This window comes from Moschus berezovskii, chromosome 15 (assembly GCF_049115385.1).
Source record: "Moschus berezovskii isolate FMDL1 chromosome 15, NW_MosBer_1.0, whole genome shotgun sequence".
Lineage (NCBI taxonomy): Eukaryota > Metazoa > Chordata > Mammalia > Artiodactyla > Moschidae > Moschus > Moschus berezovskii.
Genome location: NC_142474.1, coordinates 7765641 through 7785011, shown reverse-complemented (window position 1 = coordinate 7785011; position 19371 = coordinate 7765641). Strand labels below are relative to the sequence as shown.

Sequence of the window (19371 nt, the reverse complement as noted above, 5' to 3'; positions counted from 1 at the left end):
CCTGGTGATCCAGTGGTAGGACACTGTGTTTTCAGCAACAAAGGCACTGGTTCGATCCCTGGTTGGAGAACTAAGATCCCACATGCTGCGCAAATCGGCCAAACATAATAATAATAACTTAAAAATAATGTTCCCTTTGAAACGCTGGATCTCTGGGTTCCAGGAAAGCTGAAGGTAGGACAGAATTGGGCGGAGGGCAGTAGTGAGTGTGGGGGGCCTATAACACTGCACTCACCCCCACTCACCCCAACTCTGAGATGTGGGCTTGCCAAGCTTGCTCCCCTCAAGTGAATCGTCAAGCGGCCTCCACCAATGGAGCGAAGTGAAATAACTACTCTTTGAAACTTTCAAGAAAAAAAAAAAAAGGTGCCAGGATCTCTAAAAGGCCTCAGACCTAGAATGTTAACTCCAGAGGCACTGGGTGGAGGAAAAAGGAGAGATGGTTCTTTTGAAACTAAGGTTGAAAACGGTTCATTGTAGATCACAGTCTTCTGGAACAGCAGTCGCATAAACATGTAACGTAGGTCAGGCTTCAAAAATGGGACAAACGCAAGGTTTTCCACGAATGAACCATGGAGATAAATTGTACAGAAGGTGCTGACAGGATCCATGAACAGACTGCATTGAGGCTCTGCGGGCCAAGAGAAGGTAGAAGGTTTCTCATTCAGAAAGCCATATCCGACATTCTCAAGAGTTGCAGGATATTTTAGACCTTGTTGGGAGAGGAACAATCTGGTAGTTATCTAACTCGCAAATCAATTCCTTCCACTGCACAGTACATGGATGGCACTTCTCGGGCTGGAGGAAACGTGAAAGAGCCAAAATTGAGTTAAAAATACTGATGCTCATTTTTGAAAAGAAATATTCTCAGCACTTCAGCCTCGCACTGTGATTTAATGGGTGTTTACGGTTATATTTTCTTAAAGTTTCCTTGGGGGAAAAAAAAAAGAATGATATAAGGTCTCTATCTGAGAGCCGTCCTCATAAACAGTCCCTTTGTGAAACAAGCTTAATTTACATACAACAGTGAGAACGAGGATCCTGTACTAATTAAGGTCTGGGGCTGGTTAGCAAATTGCTGCAATTGTATATTCTCCAGCTTCCTGTCTTGGAAAACATATTCATACTGAGGCAAATCTCAGCAAGAATGATACTGTTCAAGATTTTAATATCCTGGGCTTCCGTTGCATCTGTGCATGGTTTCCAAGTGGCTCATTCCCTTGTGCGGGTGACATTACACACAGACATTTTTAAAAAATGGTTTCAGCTTTGGCAGCCTGGCATCCACACACCACAATCATTACTGCAAAATGCACACATAGCAGGATCAAGACACAGGCAGCCCAAACAGGGGAGCCTTTGTTCGGAGCCCTGAGCTCCCAGCGTCCATCATTTTTCAGACTTTAAGTCCCTGTCCTTGGAGGAGTTTATTCTGACTCCTACGTCGTGTGGCTAAAATCCTGCACTGAACTGTGCTGTGTCCAGTCTCCTGCACTGAATGAAAACCCACAACTCTCCCACCACTTGTGACCCGGAGATATGTTCTGTTGGGTTCATGCATAGTCTTCAGAAACTGGGCTACACGGATCACGATGCTAAATCGGGCATTTTTACAGGAGGCGTGCGGGGAGGGGAATAAAATCCCAGCTGGTGACACCAAGTGAGACATATTCCTATTTCTGCTTTGTTCAGCAATCAGATGGAGGCACCCTACCCCTTTAGGACAGACAGTCTCCCACCCACCAAAGGCCCCGAAACCCTGGATACCAGCTACATTCACTGGTCCACCTGCTGGCCCCAGAGGACATCTCACCCAGGATCCTGGGGGCTGAGCTCATGACTAAGTACGAAGGTTTAAGATCAAAGATAAAATCTAACCTCTCTTCTCTACTTGGCCACTTCATTAATCTCTCTTGAGCTTCAGTTTCCCGAACTATAAAATGGGAATAATAACACACCTGTAACACAGCATTATTAAGAGAATCAAAAGAAGTAATTTACATCTAATACTTGACACCGAATAAGTACTCAGGAAAATAGCAGCCAGGCAAACACACTTGGCACCTCGACGGTACTTCCGAGTTTTGCTCTAGCATCTTTCAGCAGATCATTACCCCTGGACACAAATGTCAACCTGACATCTTGAAAGTGCGAAAGCTTTGTCTCCTGAGAACTAAAACGCTCCAGTAAATGCCAGGGCTGGCGTTATGGCAATGACTGGCTTGGGAATTATTCAGTTAATAAGTGAGCGTGTGTCAGGGAGAAGAGGGTGCACAAACTGAAATTCAGTTAGAGAATCTAAAAGGTCGTACAAACTAGACATAGGAACGGAATGAAAGACTCCGAGCCGATTCCTGTTAGGATTTCTGTTTCTCCAGCACAGTTCAGGGTCTCCTCTCCACCCACAAGGAGGGCACGCTGCTGCCAGTCTCCCAAGATGCCCAGTGGTCCTCATCCTCCTTTGAGGAATGATCTCTTCCCCAGTGAGGGCAACCCTGGGGGGTCCAAGTGTCTAGTACCAGCCCTTCCTCGGACAAAGGGCAAAAAAGACACTAGGTAAGAGACTCTCCCTGGGGACTCTGTCCTACTGATCTGAAGAGACTGTACATTTAGCTTCACTCCCCAGAGCAGCCCTGGGCCTCCAGCCACTCCACTGAGTCCATGAGGCAACTGACCACCTTCCAGTCCATCCCTTCCCTGCTCCAAAGAACCTGACCTGGCTTCCGCTGCTCACAACAAAAGAACCCCAATCGGACGGTATCGGGTAGGGGCTGAAGCATGAACTTCCCAAACCATAAGAAAAGCAGGCTAGGGGAACAAGTAGGGTTCACGGAGCCCACAGCCTCACAACGTGGATTTCGAATCATCGGGACTAAGAGAGAGATAAGCCTTCACTCCTGCCTTTGCAAGACGGTCACATCTGGACCTGGCTAACTTTAGCTCTCAGAGCCCCAGCAACCCAGTATCATAACTCCAGGCCTTTCTTTGTGTATGCGGCGTCCTCACCTAACCCCAAAGGTTCTATCAGAAAGGTTCCCTAGACACAGAAGCAGCCAGTCACCTGGCCACCCGATGACCCTGGAGGGTGGGAGCTCGGCTCCACACAAGGAAAGCCGTCCAAGGAAGTCTCTGGGGAGAGTGGAAGGTCTCCATCGAAACCAGGTACCCCTTCCCCTCCCGATTCCCAACCAGAACGGAGGCTCCAAAGGTCCTGAGAAAATCAGTTCAAATATCTCAGAGGATAGGATGCCTGTCCTGAGCATACCCGCTGGGCTGCCCTATACAATTCTCTTCTTTTCAATTGAAGTACAATTTTTTATTGATTTATGTTGTATTAACTTCAAGTATATAGCATTTCAATTCAGTCTTTTTACAGATTATACCCCATTATGACAAAGTGACTGTAATTCCCTGTGCTATGTGTATATCCTTGCTGCTGCTGCTAAGTCGCTTCAGTCGTGTCCGACTCTGTGCGACACCACAGACAGCAGCCCACCAGGTTCCCCCGTCCCTGGGATTCTCCAGGCAAGAACACTCGAGTGGGTTGCCATTTCCTTCTCCAATGCATGAAAGGGAAAAGGGAAAGTGAAGTCGCTCAGTTGTGTCCGACTCTTAGCAACCCCATGGACTGCAGCCCACCAGGCTCCTCCAGCCACAGGATTTTCCAGGCAAGAGTACTGGAGTGGGGTGCCATTGCCTTCTCCAGTGTATACCCTTATTGTTTATCTATTTCATATATAGTGGTTTGCAGCTCTGAATCCCATACCCCTGCGTTGCCCATATATATATATTCCACGTATGAGTGATATCATACAGTACTTGTCTTTGACAAATATTGTCTAGGTCCATCCATGTTGCTGCAAAGGGCAGAGTTTCATTCTTTTTTATAGCTGAGTAATATTCATTTGTACAGATACATCTTCTTTATCCCTTCTTCTGTTGATGGACACTTGGGTTGCTTCAATATCTCAGCTGTTGTAAATAGTGCTGCTACGAATATCAGGGTGCATGTGTCTTTTCAAAGTACTATATATATATATATATATACACACACACACACACAATCAGGAGTGGAACTGCTGTAACATGGTAGTCCTATTCTTAGTTTCTTTGAGGAATCACCATACTATTCTCCACAGTGGCTGCAGCAACTTACCACCCCCCCACCCCCCCACGCCAATAAGGCAGCAAGGGTTTCCTTTTCCCCGTATCATTGCCAGTTCTCATTATCTGTTCCCTCTGATGATGGCCATTCTAAAGGCATGTGGTGACCTCTTATTGTTAAAGCGTTGATTTGCATCTCTCCGACCTTCGACCTTCGCTACGCTGAGCATCTCCTGCGTGCCCAAAGGCCATCCGTGTGTTTTCTTTGGGAAAACGTCTATTCGGGTCTTCAGCCCATTTTTTGGCTGGGTTGTCTGTTTTCTGATATTGGACTTTATAAACTGTTTATATATTTTGGATTATAGAATTCTTCATTAACGACCTCCATGCCCTCTTCCTGGAGACTGGAAGCAGGGAAAGCAGCAGAACCTGCTGAGTAAGGCTTCCCACCTGATAGGCTTATCAACACGAGTGTATCCCTCCTCAGCTGATTCTAATCATGGTTAACACTTCCATGTACTAGCCACGTCCCTGGCACTGTTCTGGGTGCTCTGCACATGTGAGCGAATTTAATCTCCACCACAGCCCTCTGTGCTTATTACCCCCAATGCACAAGGGGAAACGGAGCCACGAAGAATAGCCCAGCTAAGCACAGGGCAGCCAGAATGCAAGCTCAGGGAGTCTGACACTAGAAGCTGGGTTTTCTTAAAACCTCCATGCCATCCTGCCTCTCAAATGGAAGGGAAAGGTTGACAGTGGTGGTATAGGCCCTGGAGAGAGAAGGGGCCTACAACATAGCATAGGAGACAAACAAATAAATAAATAACAGTATAATATCATGGACAAGGGCTGTGAAGAGTTTCTGGAATGCCGTGAATGTTCAACTATCTTGATCTGGGGTTCCACAAGTGTACACACGTGTTAAAGTGCATCAAGCTGAATTCTGAACATAAGATTTTAAATGTGGAATTCCCTGGTGGTCCAGAGGCTAGGACTCCACGCTTCCAATGAAGGGGGCCTGGGTTCAATCCCTGGTCAGAGAACTAGACCCCACTTGCTGCAACTAAGAGTTCACGTGCCCTGCAACTAAAGATCCTACATGTTGCAAATAAGATCTGGTACAGCCAAATAAACTTTTTTTTTTTTTTACAATTTTAAATGTACCAGAAAATGGTAAGGAATGGCAGATGGTAGGAGCCACTTCTCACTGTGAGAGTGGGAGATCAGAGATAAGTAAGGACAGAAAGCTAGAAGGATCCAGGTAGTGATGGATCAGAATCAGAAACAACTGTAGGATCTCAATTTAACATAGACACAGATAGAAATGCTTACAGACGTGCCTGCATGTAGGTTCCCATACACATGTGTGTTTCTTCACTCTGTCAGCTGAAAGGACCTAGAAGCAAAGACACCTCAGCAGCAATGAGCACATCCAGCACCCAGATGTTGGCTTCTAAAGCCATTCTCCAATAACTAACAGGGGGCCTTAGGGAAACGGCTAATTCTAGGCAGATAATACATACAAGATGAGCCGATGTGGTGGTGGTGGTTTAGTCACTAAATCATGTGCAACTCTTTGAGACCCCCATGGACTATAGTCCACCAGGCTCCTCTGTCCATGGGATTTCCCAGTCAAGAATACTGGAGTGGGTGGCCAACTCCTTCTCCAAGGGATCTTCCCGACCCAGGGATTGAACCTGCGGCTCCTGTACTGCAGGCAGCGTACTGCTGTACGCTGAGCCACCAGGGAAGACCCAAACAAGCCAAAAGCATCCTAGAAATGCCGAGAGCACTTCTGCAGTGGCAGAAAGTAAAACAGTATTCAATCAACCAACAAGGACGTCAAAGGGACACAGGAGCCAACTGAAAATGCTCCCAGTGGCCAAAGCTGGAACAATTTGCGCAACAAAATAAGTAAGTAGTACTGAACTATAACCCAAAGTATAAAACAGTTTAGTCCCTGCTGATATAAATAAATGGCTGAACAAATACATGAGAAAAACAAGACAAATCTCCCATACAGAAGAACACAAAATACTTTATGTAGATATTCTGGAGATGAGACGTGGCTCCCTACTCTGTAAATGTGGGCTGGGCACTGTGACTTCCTTCCAAAAAGGAAGGGGAAAAACCTGACAAACATCCCCTTGGCCAAGTGACCAAGGTCAACATCACCAGTGATGAATTATATTCACAATATATACCCTTGATATGATGTGATGACAATGGCACTTTAAAGCCTTCCTCTCAGAAACCCATAATTCCGGTCTACTCCAGTCCAACCATGAGAAAATTATTATCCCCAAATGAGGATCATCCTACAAAATACCACCAAACTAGCAAAGCCATCAAAAACAAGGAAGAGCTGACAAACGGTCACAGCCAGGAGGATTCTCAAGGAGACACATTACTTAAATGTCATGTGGGATCCTGGGTGAGGTCTTGGAACAGAAAAGGGATCTTAATGGGAAAAACGAAGGAAATCTGAATGAAGCACACCAATTCATTAATGGTGACATATGGACCAGATCGATATATGGTGTTAATAAGGGAGGGGAAATGGTGTGTGTAACTATGCGTGTGGGAGGGCAGGGGCAGGAGGTAATATGGGAACACTCTGCTTATCCTAAAAACTGCTCTAAAACGAGGTTTATTTTGAAACCATATCAGAAAATGATAGAATGGCTCCATGGCCTCCCTGAGGAGGATGACGTCTGAGATGGCTCTGAGATGAGAACGAGGCGGCGGGACCCAGGGCGGCGTGCTCCCAGCCAAGGGCCCCCAGGAGAAGACGGAGCGGGGAGGAAGGGCGGGGAGCTCAAGTTTGGTCAGGAGCACAGAACGTCACCGGTAAACAAAAGTGAAGGAAGCTGAAGGGCTCAGCCAGGCAGGTCGTCACAGTGACTTCAGACCGGAGCCTGAGGGCGCTGGAAGGGCAGTGGAGGGACTCAGCAAGAGCAGACGGATCATCGGATCCGATCTTGGTGTTTTTCCAAGATCACCCTGGCTGCTGTTGGGAGAGGATGGGGCGGGGCAGATAAGATAAAGGGACGGTGATGATCCCAGAGTAGTCACACCTCGGGCAACCCAGACATAGGGCGAAGGGCCAGGAACGGCCAGGGGTCTGCAAGAAGATGAGAAGTGGGGTCTCCACACACAGAAGAACGGGTCTGAGCAGGCTGATAGTCCCCAATTTGGACCCTTTTGGAGAACAACTGGGTTCCAGGCCCTTCCGGGCCCTGAGTGTTCAGGAAAGAAGCACCTCCTTGGACTCAGAGCCTCGTTTCGGTCTAATCCCAACCTACACTTACGACTTGGGAGACATTAGCACTCAGAGCCTCAGTTTCCTCATCTGTAAAATGGGAACACGACCTCCGACATCTTCCCAGGTTAAGAAAAAGCTCCTGGACCCTCCAAGCAAAGCCTGCATAAATGCTGCCAGCAAGTGTTATCTTTACAAGAGAAGCCCAAGGTGGAAGGACTCTTGGAATCTAACCCAACAGCCCATTTTACAGATAAGAAAACTGAGCAGCAGAGCCAGAAAAGTGTCCAAGTGATCCGCAGAGCAGGGACGAAGAGCCTGGCCTCCAGCTCCCATTCTCTTGAGAGCCCTGCGGCTCTGCTGCTGGTCTAGCCTGAGCTGGGTGGAGGCTGTGGTGAAGGGCAGCAGACCTCAGACTGGGCGTTGTCTCCCTCCCAACATCCTCTTCCCACTCCCCAGGCACTGACCACCCACCCGGGCAGCCCAGCCTGCCCACCTCTTTGAAGCAGGCCCAGACCCCGTCAGGCTGGCCAGACCCAACAACAGCCACTACTAGCTGACCCTCATCATCGCCCAGAATGACAGGCTGTCTTATAAAAATCCTCGAAAAGCTCTGCTGTCTCAAACACCTTTATGGAACCACATTTTGTGAAGCTCTTGAGCTGGAAAGGAATTTTTCTGGCCAAGTCTGTACTCATCCTCTGTCTAGCTCTTCCCACCGCCCCCAGCACAGGTACCCAGTGACTTGTCGAAGGCATAACAACACCATGGTATAACCACTTAGTTTGGAGAGAAGCATTTTCATCAACCTTCTAAAAGCACCCCGAAGGCAACATTGGTAACTGCTTCCTTGTGGGAAAGCTAGTAAAATCTCATACAGACCAAACAAAAAGTTATCAATACCGCAATTAGAAGATCTTTGAGGTGCTCTAACACAGGATTCTGAACAGAAGCACACACCCATGTTTACTCGGACTTGCAAAATTCTAACACTGGCCCCAGCATTCCAGGAGGTCCTAACATTTTCCTTTGCTCACTAACCAAGACCACTGTTTTCCAGGAAGTAGATCACCTTTGCTCCACCTTCGCGATTCCAAAGAGATCTTTTATTAAAATTAGAAACCAAGAAGCAGCTGGAGATGCCCGCTGCTTCTAGAACACGCTTTATTTAAATTGATTCCCAAAAGTCACCCTGCAGAGAGCTAGCCAGCCATCCTCAGTCATGACACACACCACGTAAAATTGACTGTCGGGACAGTTCCCAGCAGGTCAGAACACCTACCCAGACATGCAAGGGAAAGAAAATCAGGAGGAAATTTCTCCATAAATGAGGTTCATCCATCAAAGGCGCCAACCTCTCGAAATGGGAGGAGTGTTGCAACCTTGGCTCGTAAGCCACACTTGACTGCACTACAGCAACAAGAAAAAGGAATCCAATTTCCTCCTCTGCTCTGGAATAGATAATACAAGGTTTTTACTTACCTTTGGAGCGGGTAGAAATGTCCATGCCCTCTACCACCTCCTGTTCTGTTTTTATTTCCTCTTCAGCCAAGCTGAAACAGAGCAAATTATGTTCACGTTTTAGGCAGACTGAGAACTTGCCCCATGGGGGCATTTATTCAGAAGTTCTAACAACAAAGCCACCTTTTTAAGACAATCCCCCATCCTTAGATGAGGCAGGGGGAAAGAAACCCACATCTGATTTCAAACGAAGTGTTAAGATTCCTATAGGGGTTTTTTAAAATACTAGTTTGTTCTTGAAGTCAAATGACTATTCCAGTTGTCATGCTATTGGGGGATGCAAAAGGCTTTTTTTAAATGAGACACACAGTTCCAATCTACCCACCCTGGACCACTGAAAACCCAGTAAGTTTCTTGTTAACACTGGGTTCAGGCTGGAGACGGTTTTCAGGGTACCTGGAATTCTGGTCTCTTTGAGTTCTGCAAGGCAAAGAGTATCTTTGCAGACCTCCCTGCTAAATCTTAAAATTCCCCAATGAGGCATGAACATGAAAATACATACACTAAATCACAAAGTAGAAAAATATGCCTAGGCTAGAAGCAAAAGGTCTGGCTTCAAAACATTCAAACCACCAGCATTTAGCCCAGGAATTAAGATTGGGGTCTCCACACTCCCAGCCCCTGGGATGTTTCTTCTCTGCAGCAGGCATGGCTTAGAGAAAGCATTCAGCACTCTTCTGGCTGTGACTAATTATCTCCCCCACCCCACCCCCACCAAAGTGGAATGAGGAAGGATTATTTAAAAGACAGACTGCGAGTCGGGGGTTGGGACAAGAAGTAGGGAAAACCAGGCCCCTTCACCAGAATCTTCTCTCCCTCTCTTGGCCGGAACTCTCCCCAGCTGAACAAAGTGCAGGTCATTTCCATTTTTCCCATGGATACACATACACTTCTCAGGCCAAGCCAGGAAGATCTGCTTTTAAAAGTGCCAACTATTTGAGGTGCTGGAACCTTCCAAGCATTCAGCTGACAACGAAGTGATAAGAATCTGAGCAATTATTCTAGATGCATTTCCATCGGACTGTGGTTAAACCAGAAGAAATGAGTGCATCTCCAATTGAGATGGCAGAAATTTTCTGGAAGACTCAAGAGCCAGGACAGGAGGGAGGCTGGGTAAGGCAGGAAGAATCAGAATGTCCCGCCAGCGTTTCGTGGTCTGGGACAGTGATGACAAAAAAGAGAAGTCCCAAATGGCTTGGAACCTCAGGGTCAGATGGAGAGGCATTTAGGAGAGTTCTGTTTGATGAGACTAGTTAGAAAAAAGAAGGGATGAGAGCTCAAGATTAAGTTAGAAGAACTTGGAAGCCTCCAACTTCACTCGTCTCAGCAAAGAGAAGAAAGAGAAAGGCAGTTTGCTTTTAAACCAGAATATTAACACATTTAGGCCTCTGATATTGAACCCTGTTGACAATTTCATTCACACTGCACCTGTAGGGAAAGCTTGGGACACAAACCACCAAAGAAAGAGCGGACATGTTGTCACAAGCAGTTTTCATCAGAAGACAGCGCCTCTGAAATTTAAACCCGTCGCTAACATGCAGTAATAGAACAGTGATTTGTGGCAGGTGATTTTAGCACGGGTACTTTTTCTTCCAACTTAAGAGGCAAACATTCTCAACTTGGAAACACACCCCCTACATGCAACACACCCAGACTGTCAAATGGGTGCTGCTGATGGTTTCTTGCTTGGGGTGATTGGAAATAAATTTTAATAGAAAGCCCCAGGCAGTCCCTTCACAGAGGGGGAAAATGGTCACCTTCAAAAGCACAAAGAGCAACCTTGATGTTTCTAGCAACTAGAATTCTGTTCCCCTCTCTAGCACGAAGTATGTGAAATACTAAACTTCTTGAAACTGATCCCATATTTTGAGTGATGGAGGAAACGCTAATCTGGTATCCAACCAAAATGTTCCGTGGTGAAAAGAAACAATTATGCATTTACAGAGCCTACCCTCCTCCCCCAAACCCACTTGAAGGATTTCTGCAGTGATGAAAACATTCAAAGGTGTATTGATCACGGAGGAGGGCTGCATTCAAGAGAACAATTATTTGGCTTGTAACAGCCTAGAGGAGGCTGAATACTTCAGGGAGGAAAGCTGCTGAGAGGCTAAGAAAATGCAAACTAGTGGCTATTTGCTGCAGAGTTTAAGATAATCAATGGTGGAGCAGAAAAGAGGGAAAAGAAAGTTAAGCTGTTTTATCTTTCCAAGTATTACAAAGTGGGCACAATAATCACCTAACTCTAGCAACAGCACCACCAGCTTTAGCCAAGGATTTGAAGGACAGCAATTTCAAAAAACCATCTTTTTCACAGATCAGCAAGCCATCCTTTCAAAGGGAACTCATACATGCATGCACACACACACACACACACACAATAACTTGTATTTGACTAAAGGAAACTGCAATGTCTACGCATTTAAAGGGAAAAAAAATTTCATTTACAAAAGCAAAGACCAGAATGCAAAATTAGTCATTTTGAATAGCCACATCTAAAGGGACTTCCTTTTTTCTACACCACTGATCTCATTTTTTTTTTTTTTTTTGCTTTTTTGGTTTAGTGTTAAGTACTAGTATGTTGTTAGGTGGGGGGAAAAAATATGAATATTACATCAAAAGTGGTGGTGAGAAAAGATTTGTACCTGTCTGAATGCCCCACAGATCTCGGTCAATTCAGGTTAAGAAGTGTTCAGTCATTTGGAGGAAAAAAAAAAACAGTCAAATGATAACTGTTAAAAGAGGTAACGTCTGGAGAAAAGACGTTGAACTCTTGTCATTAACACAGTAAAGTCTTACAAAATACACAGCATTCTTCCTTCCATATCTGCTAGCTTCCAGCAACCCCGATTATTTAAATCCAAAACAATGGAACAAGCAGTCCTTGTTTCAAACTGACATTACTTTTTTTTTTTTAGGTCGGCTGGGGGCCCGCTAAGGGAAAGAGTAAAATTAGCTGAAAATCAAACAACAGCCTCTCACCCCAACAGGAAAATACACCACCGACTAGTTGTATATACTGTATGCTCCCCACCACCATCCCCTCTTGCACTCACAGGTTCGCCTAAGTCACTTGCCCCTGGATTTCACACACTGATACATTTCAGGCAATTAAAGAAGAAATAACCAGCCCCTGCACAGACAACCAAGACCATCCCATCCCGCCCAGAAAGAATAAAAGGTTTCTCCCCCAATGCCTGAGCAAGAAAACCTCTGCTTACTTAACCTGCATGCACTGGAAAAGAGCAATTAAAAGTTGCAGATGAACTGCACCTCCAGGATGTTTTAAGCCTTCTGATTATTAATTCTGAAGACTCAAGGCTGGTCCGTAATTCCCAGGAATCCCATCCCCTCCACACTTCCAGGAGAGAGAGAGAAAAGAGAAAAATAGCTAGTTTGGATAGAAAACTGCCTGGAAACACAATGCCCAGATATTTCTTTTCCCCAAGTGCCCTTACTATTTGACTTTTAACCAAGAATATCTAACCCCTCTAAGAATATATAACCAGCATGCACAAGACTCTGGGTCTACAGCTGAGGACCATCACACGGCAATTCAAGAATCATGCAATCATTAGAAAGGACTTTTCCTTCAGCTTTTTACTTTCATTCAAAATACCAAACTGGTCCAGGCTGTAAGAAATATTTCATCCCCAAGACACAAACATCTTTCCTCTTCCAGATCACAAAAGAGGGAATATCAAACACCATGCTTCCCTAAATCTGCAATTAATTTCTTTAAAAATGGGGGGGCGGGGGAGGGAGGGAATGGTTAGCAGCTTTATATAAGCACTCACCTAAAACAGGCAGAGTCATCGGGAGCTAAGCTATTTATGCAGGATTCTTAAAATGGCGTCTGGCAACACTGCCTCATTCCTGTATTGAAGCTAAAATGGTAGCAGTTTGTTCAATAGCTGTAGCTCTGGCTTAAGCAGCCCTGCTAGTTTCAAAGCCACCTTCCTAAATATCAGAACTAGGAGAAAGCTCAACCAAAGGACACCAACAACCCAACGTTTAGAGGCTGAAAAAAAAATCTGCAGTGACAGGGGGAGTTTGTGAAGTCACAGGTTCCTAAGGAAAACCCTTCTCTTTCAGATCCTGAGCCTTCAACGTGAGGCTCTACAGTGAGGCCCCCTTACCCTCGAATTAGGTGGGTGGAAGGTTAGGAATCAGAAAGCCCTGGGCATAAAGTGCAGACAGACAGGTGTCTGTGCAGACAACAGAAGTCTTAAAAGGGCGCAGGCTGGGGAGGGGGAAGGAAGCCCATGCCCCCTTGCTGGTAGATTAGAAACCAGCCTTGCATCCCTACCGAAGAGGAGCTGGGGAACATGAAAAGTGCTTCCAGGGCAGCAGGCATCTGAAGGGCTGTACCCCAGTCTGAGGCCAAGGGAAAATAAAAAGGCTGTTTAGTATGCCTGGAAACGGCCCCCCAACACCCAGCCAGTCCTAAGACGGTTAACTTCAAGGAAAGACAATAAGAGTCTGCAGAGGAGAAACAACAGGAAAACCTCCCCCTTAGCCAAGGCACAGAAGAATACTCACAAATTAATTTTTGTCCACCCCCAACAGAGCCCTCAAAATTAACCAAGGGTTTGGCAAAACCTGCTTTCACAGGCCGAGCTAAGAGCCTCATAGTGGATAATGTAATTTACGGTTACAGGTCTGAGCATGGCCTCAGAGTTTTCAAGGTGACTTGTTTTGGAGCTTCAGGAGAGAAAGGAGGGCAGAGTGCCCAACGCTGTGCCAGGGCGAGGACGGGCAGCTGGCTCCTGGCCGGCCGGTAGGTAGGTAATCTTGATGAGGAGGGACAGGCTGGCAGCCCAGTTCGCTGCACTGCTGAAATGGCTCCTGCCTGCTTGTTTATCAGTAAGCAGAGTGGGGCGGAGGGGGAAGGGCGGCCATAGCCTTAGCAACCTGAAGCCAAGGGTGAATCCTTACTTGTTTCAGCCTTTGCAAGCAAGGCAAGGGCTGGCTTGCTACCCTGACTCTCCCTTCCTCCTCCTCTGCGGTGGGGTGACCAAGGCACTTTCGCGGGTATCTTTCTTTTCAGGGTCAAAGCAGAGGCAAAGCCAGACCTAGGGCTTCCCAGCTGACAAATGTTTGTGGCCTCTGCCCAGAAGACAGGAGGGGAAAAGGAGGCAAGAGAAACAAAGAGATCACACACATGTCAGGTGGCTGGACTTTGCAGAAAAGAAAAACCTACCTTTGCCTTCAGGTTTTTCTGGGTTGCTGTCACCCCGCTTTCTGAAAGAATGACTCATCTCCCCCCCTCTCCTGTTTAAAACCTGAAGCCATTTCCCCACTGTCCTCCCCAGGTAAGAAAAAGGGGAATGTTTTGTTTAAAAGAAAAGGGGTAACAAGAAAGAAAGAAAAAAAGCTATTGTTTTCACATCTAATTTATAATCCAGGAGGCCCCATTGCTGCTTTCCTTTCTGACTCAAATGTTTGAGCTGTTAATTATAAAAGTAACTAGATTCGGCTTCAGCAGGCAAACCATGTTCCTATGCAGCAATTAGAAAAACTCCGTAGAAAGTTTACTGAGTGATTATATATAATTAATTCTTAGTTACAGACAGAACACTGACCATTTTCTGGAGCTAATAAAAGCAGTTACTCCCCCTCCCCCACACGAATGCCACTTAATTTCCCAAAGCAGAAAGTGAATCCATCCTGGAGGGTCTTGAAGAGAAAAAAAAAAAAGAGAGAGAGGAATCAAAAGCTCCAGTGTGTCCGTGTTTGTTCCTTGCAGCTGTGCATCCTCTTTGGGGATTGAGGATGCAGAAGGAAAAAGGAAAACTGCCCAATGATTCTGTTCCTCCCTCTGCAATTTACAAATGTGGCAGAGAGAACCCGGCTACCTTGATGTAAAAAAGAAAAGGTTGGGGGAGGGAGATGCCCTAGGCATGGAACCTAGGAGATGCTTCAGCTCAGCAGACCTCCTTTTCCTAAAAGGAACAAAGATGGTAGAAATTTCCAGAAGGCCTGATCTGGGTCCGGCCACTGCAATTGTCAATCTGTAACCTTTCCTCCAAGTCTATTGGTTCAAAAGCTGGAAAGAGAAAGCCCATTGGGCTGCACTGTGAGCCAGCCCTGCTGCCTCTTACCGAGTCCTGCTGCAATGCAGACATTTATTTACCCCCACCGCCCCACCCTGAGTGAAAACTGGAAAACAACACTACTTTGAGAGCAATTAACTTTTTATAGACTCATGTCTGCTGCTTGGCCACAGTACCAGAGGCAAGAGGCTGACTTGGTCCAGGGCTGAGAACTTGCTGGGGCTGCACATCTGAAAACAGATCTTGGCTTTGCAAACCTGTGGGAGCCATTTTAATGCAAGCTTTTGGAGGACAAGTGCCCTGCCCTTAGGTTTCCTTCCAGCCCAACAAATACACCATTATGCAAACAAAGACAGCAAGAAACCAGCAGTCTTGTGATTAGATACCGCTCCTATGAACCTCAATATGTAATTTTCATTTACAGCCAGGAGATAAGAACAAAGAAAAGAGCTAAAGTGTCTTAACTTTCTGGTGTGGGGTAGAAGCACACAGTTCTAAGTACGTTACATCATTAACGACCTGTCTCTTTACTCTGAGAAGCTGGCCTGGCTTACAGACTTTTCTCAAGCTTAGAATGAGGTACATTCCTCGTTATTAAATGACCTTTTTCCAATGGGTTCTCAAAGGTGGGTTGCTGAACACCACTTTAAAAGAAAGATTATTGACTCCATAAGTTGGCATAATACAGCAACTCAATATACTTCCAGCTTTTACAGTCCTAGATTGGTCTCCAGGCTGGAAATGTATGAGGTGAACGTCTAGGGAAATTCTGAAGCGAATGCTAAACAAGAAGCTACTTTTTTCATCCTTAAGTTCTAGCTGCAGCCTTGAGAGATCAAGGGGAAATGTAAAAAGTAAGAAATAAATCAGAAGTAAAGGCAGGCGTGCATACAGATGTGTGGGGCAGGCTTGGAAAAAGGCCGGGTCTGGGATGTACTGAATCCTGAATCAGACCAAGTTTGGCGGTGGGTGGGATTTTTACAGACATGTTAAGTATCTTAAAACATAAGTACTGACACCACCCCCCCACACACACACCACCACCCCGTGCTCCTCCCCCCCCACCCCCTGCCTTTAAGGCTCTGTGACTCTAACACCAAGCAGTTTCCTTACATTACACAAGCAGATTACCTCCCCAGAGTTTTCTACTTAATATCCAAACAAACCCAATTCAAGGTCTCCAGTCAAGTCACAATGAACTGAACAATTTCTCCCTGTCTGAGGGTAAACAGGAAGTATAATCTTCAATCCTAGCCCCAGGTTATCAGGAAAGACAGTGAATTCAAACAGTCACCTGAAATCAAGACTCTTATTTAAAAGCCCTCCTTGGATTCCTGCTCATAAAAAAAAAAGCCCCCAACGGCTGGAGCCAAGACCACCCCCTGTTACAAACAGACCCCAAATGTTCGCCAAACTCTTTATACATGGTCACAGAAATGGATTGCTTTACTTACCCAACAAATGTTCAAGCAACCGTCTCATTTTTCCACAGTTAAGAAGAGAGAACAGGCTGGCAGATTTGGGACTTGATCAAAAAGGAAATTTTTTTAAACAGTTACACGGGATTATTAAAAACACACACACAACAACAACACCACAACCCAACCACTGAATATGGAATGCTGTCATGAGCCACAGACGTGATTTTATTTCCTCTGCACTCTATCACACAGGAGGACAGAGGATGATACAATGTAAAAGAAGGAAAGGAGAATGAGAAAGCAGGAGAAAGGATACATGAGTTCACTGAAAACCATGCAAGAGGAGGAAACTAAGGGATTCAAAAGACTCCTCAGATTTATTGCAGGATGCTGTCCAACATCTCTCCCCCCACAACCTCCTACATTCCCCCCCACCCCCAATCCCCATCCCTACTCCAAAAACTTCCTCCAAAGCCTAGAAAACACTTTCAGAAACATTTGCTGGCTGTAGGCTGGCTTTGCAGAAGAACACTCTGTATCAACAGAAGTCAGGAAAAAAGGCTGAACAATATAGTTTCAAGTGAAGAAACCCTGTAGGAAGAGAAAAGACCATAGGGAGACACCACCACCCACCTAGGCCCCAGGACCTAGGATCTGTCCTTAGCACTGCTCTTCTGCTGAGGCCTTTGGTTCTTTTTCAGACACACGTCCTCTCTGGCCAGCACTGAGTCCGGCCTTCCCAGCACCTCTTTGGAGGTAAACTTGCCTGCTTTGCTGTCTGCCATGAGCTCTCCTTGGAGGGGAGCCTGCTTGCTTACCTTCCATTTTCTTTCCCCAGCAGGCATGTGACACAAGAGAAGACAATAGTGCAGGGTGGGGGTGGGGGGGGAAACTGCTCAGAGAGAGAGAGAGAAAGAGAGAAGAGGGAGGAAGGAAAGAAAAAAAAAAAAAGCTTCTTTTTTGGCAATACCAGGATCTAGCTTCACACTCTTCTAGAAACACCATGCCCAGGTGGAAGAAAAGGTGTGCCAGGCCCTTGCCAGTTTGCAAAATCGAGCTCTGGCTAATGGCTACTTAGCCATGTGACCCAAGAAAGCAAAAAAAAAAAAAAAAAAAAATTTCTCTCTAAACAGTTCCAAGTTAAGCTAAGTGCTGTGGGGGTGAGTGTGGCACGGCCAGCCACAAGAAATCACACGGCTCGCCCGCAAATGCGGATGTCTCAGAGGGAGGGGGAGAAAAGACGGTTAAAAAGTCGAGCTTACCTCTGTGGATGCATTGTTAACACTGTGTAATGTCAATACTTATAAAACATGGAGGACAGGCTCCTAGTTCTCACAGAAAAAGGGTTTGGCACTTCGGCTTGATGATCTGGCCGCCTCATGAAAGCGCACCCCCGATTGGCTGCCCCGGCAAATCGGAGTGTAAGGTGGCCCCGGATTGGCTGAGACACTTCCTGAGCGATTATCTTTGTGAGGCTCTGGTGAGCAAGAGAGCCATCCTGTGCATAGAGAAAGACAGGCTAAGCTAGGCCTTTTGCAGCAAGAAAAACTGAGGAAAGGGGCCCCCAGACGCCCTTCTCCCACACCCTGACTAGACTGCCCGGCGCGGGCGAGCCAGTGCAGCCAGCCTGACCTGCTCCAGCAGAGCCTGAGGCCCGCAGGCCACAGGCAAGAGAGTTTTGGGGGGTGAGCTGGTAGGACTCAACCTCATCTGCCCCCTCAAAAACGGCTCTCTCTCGCTGGGAGGAAGGCTGACCCTTTTCTGGAACAATCCAGCAGAATGTTCTGCCCCCCACCCCACCCGCGGAGGGGAGGGTGGGGAGTGATGGCTGTAGGGAGGGAAGGCCCAGGAAAAGGGCCCAGGAGCAAGAGAAAGAGGCTGGAGGCAGGCCTCTGAGCAAGCCAGGCAGGCCAGGAGAGCCCCCCGACCCCACCCCAAAGTCGCCCCAGAGCAGCCCTGGGCTTCTCAGAGGCCAGAGGACTCAGGCTGCCAGGGGAGGAGGGGAACCAAGTGGTCAAAGTTTGCATCGTCATTGTCCGAATGCCTCGGGACAAAGCAGACCAGGGAGGCCACTTGTCCCCCAGCCCAGAATCTAACCTCTCACCACCCCCACCGCCCACGCCAGCCAGAACTCAAAGGAAAAACCAAAATGGTTTCCAGCCTCCCTGCCAGGATGCCAGGGCCCCCACCCCCACCCCCACCTCCGTCCTTACCCTAAGAAAAGCCAAAGGCGCTCCTAGCAGGCCACATGCCTACATCTACAAACTTCCCTTCCCCTCCCCGGCCCCCTCCCCCACGCTGAGGCCTGCTAAACCTGTCAGTTAAACAAAAATCTGACTTCCGTATTAGTCTGCGATGGCTTCAGCTTCCTGCCTGTTAACCCTCTCTCGGACTCTGGGCCTGGCTGGGAAGAACTAGGCCCTGAGATCGCAGAAAAGGCCTGTGGAAAAATACCAGCGGCAGCTCCCCCGGCAGATGCAGAGAGAGAGAGCGAGCCGCTGTCTCTCGCCTCGGCTTCCCAAGGAGGCGTGTACCTTCTGAATCCAGGGCACAGGCAGTGCCTCCCGGGCTGAGGAGCCATTTAAATCCAGAGGGAGAAAGAAAGATGTCAAACTCAGCCCGGGAACAAGAACCCCCATTATTAGCCAGGCCTACACCCACTGCTTAGACCTTCCTGCCACAATCAGCCTTGTATGGTGGTGCTGGGGAAACTGGGCCCTCGGTGGGCAGACAGATCCCGTGAGCTTTATTAAAGACTCTTGCTTAAATTTATTTCCACAGAGAACGGCTTCTTCAGGTTCCCAAAGGCAGAGGGAACGGCTATTTCATGCTCAGCCCTACCCTGGCAGTCCCCCACCGCCACCACCTCCACCGTATCTGTGGCCCTGCTCCCCAGTAAAATATTAACTAGCGTTTCAGAACCGCTTATAATTCCACCCATCTCAACAGTATTACGAGGTCTCTGCCTGTTTCCTCTGTCGGGCTGCCTTTGTCGTGGGTCTGTAGCCTG

General features: G+C 47.0%; 1 protein-coding gene across 19 annotated transcripts in view; it reads right to left on the bottom strand.

Annotated features, from left to right (window-relative positions):
• The window catches only part of ZMYND8 (zinc finger MYND-type containing 8), a 119888-nt gene extending 101193 nt beyond the window's left edge, over positions 1-18695 (bottom strand). For 6 of the 19 annotated variants that reach the window (XM_088843696.1, XM_055438295.2, XM_055438422.2 and 3 more), the window contains exons 1-3: positions 18575-18694; positions 17624-17859; positions 8849-8919 (exon numbers count right to left, since the gene is read on the bottom strand). In XM_088843696.1, the coding sequence (XP_088699822.1) occupies positions 8849-8919; positions 17624-17637 (85 nt within the window). In that variant the 5' untranslated portion in view covers positions 17638-17859; positions 18575-18694. Of the gene's footprint in view, positions 1-8848; positions 8920-11529; positions 12641-12681; positions 13388-16394; positions 16774-16994; positions 17131-17179; positions 17251-17331; positions 17540-17623; positions 17860-18574 lie in introns of those variants that run through there. The other 13 variants (XM_055438395.2, XM_055438430.2, XM_088843698.1 and 10 more) reach the window with 11 other exon arrangements.
• Between the last annotated feature and the right edge of the window lie 676 nt (positions 18696-19371).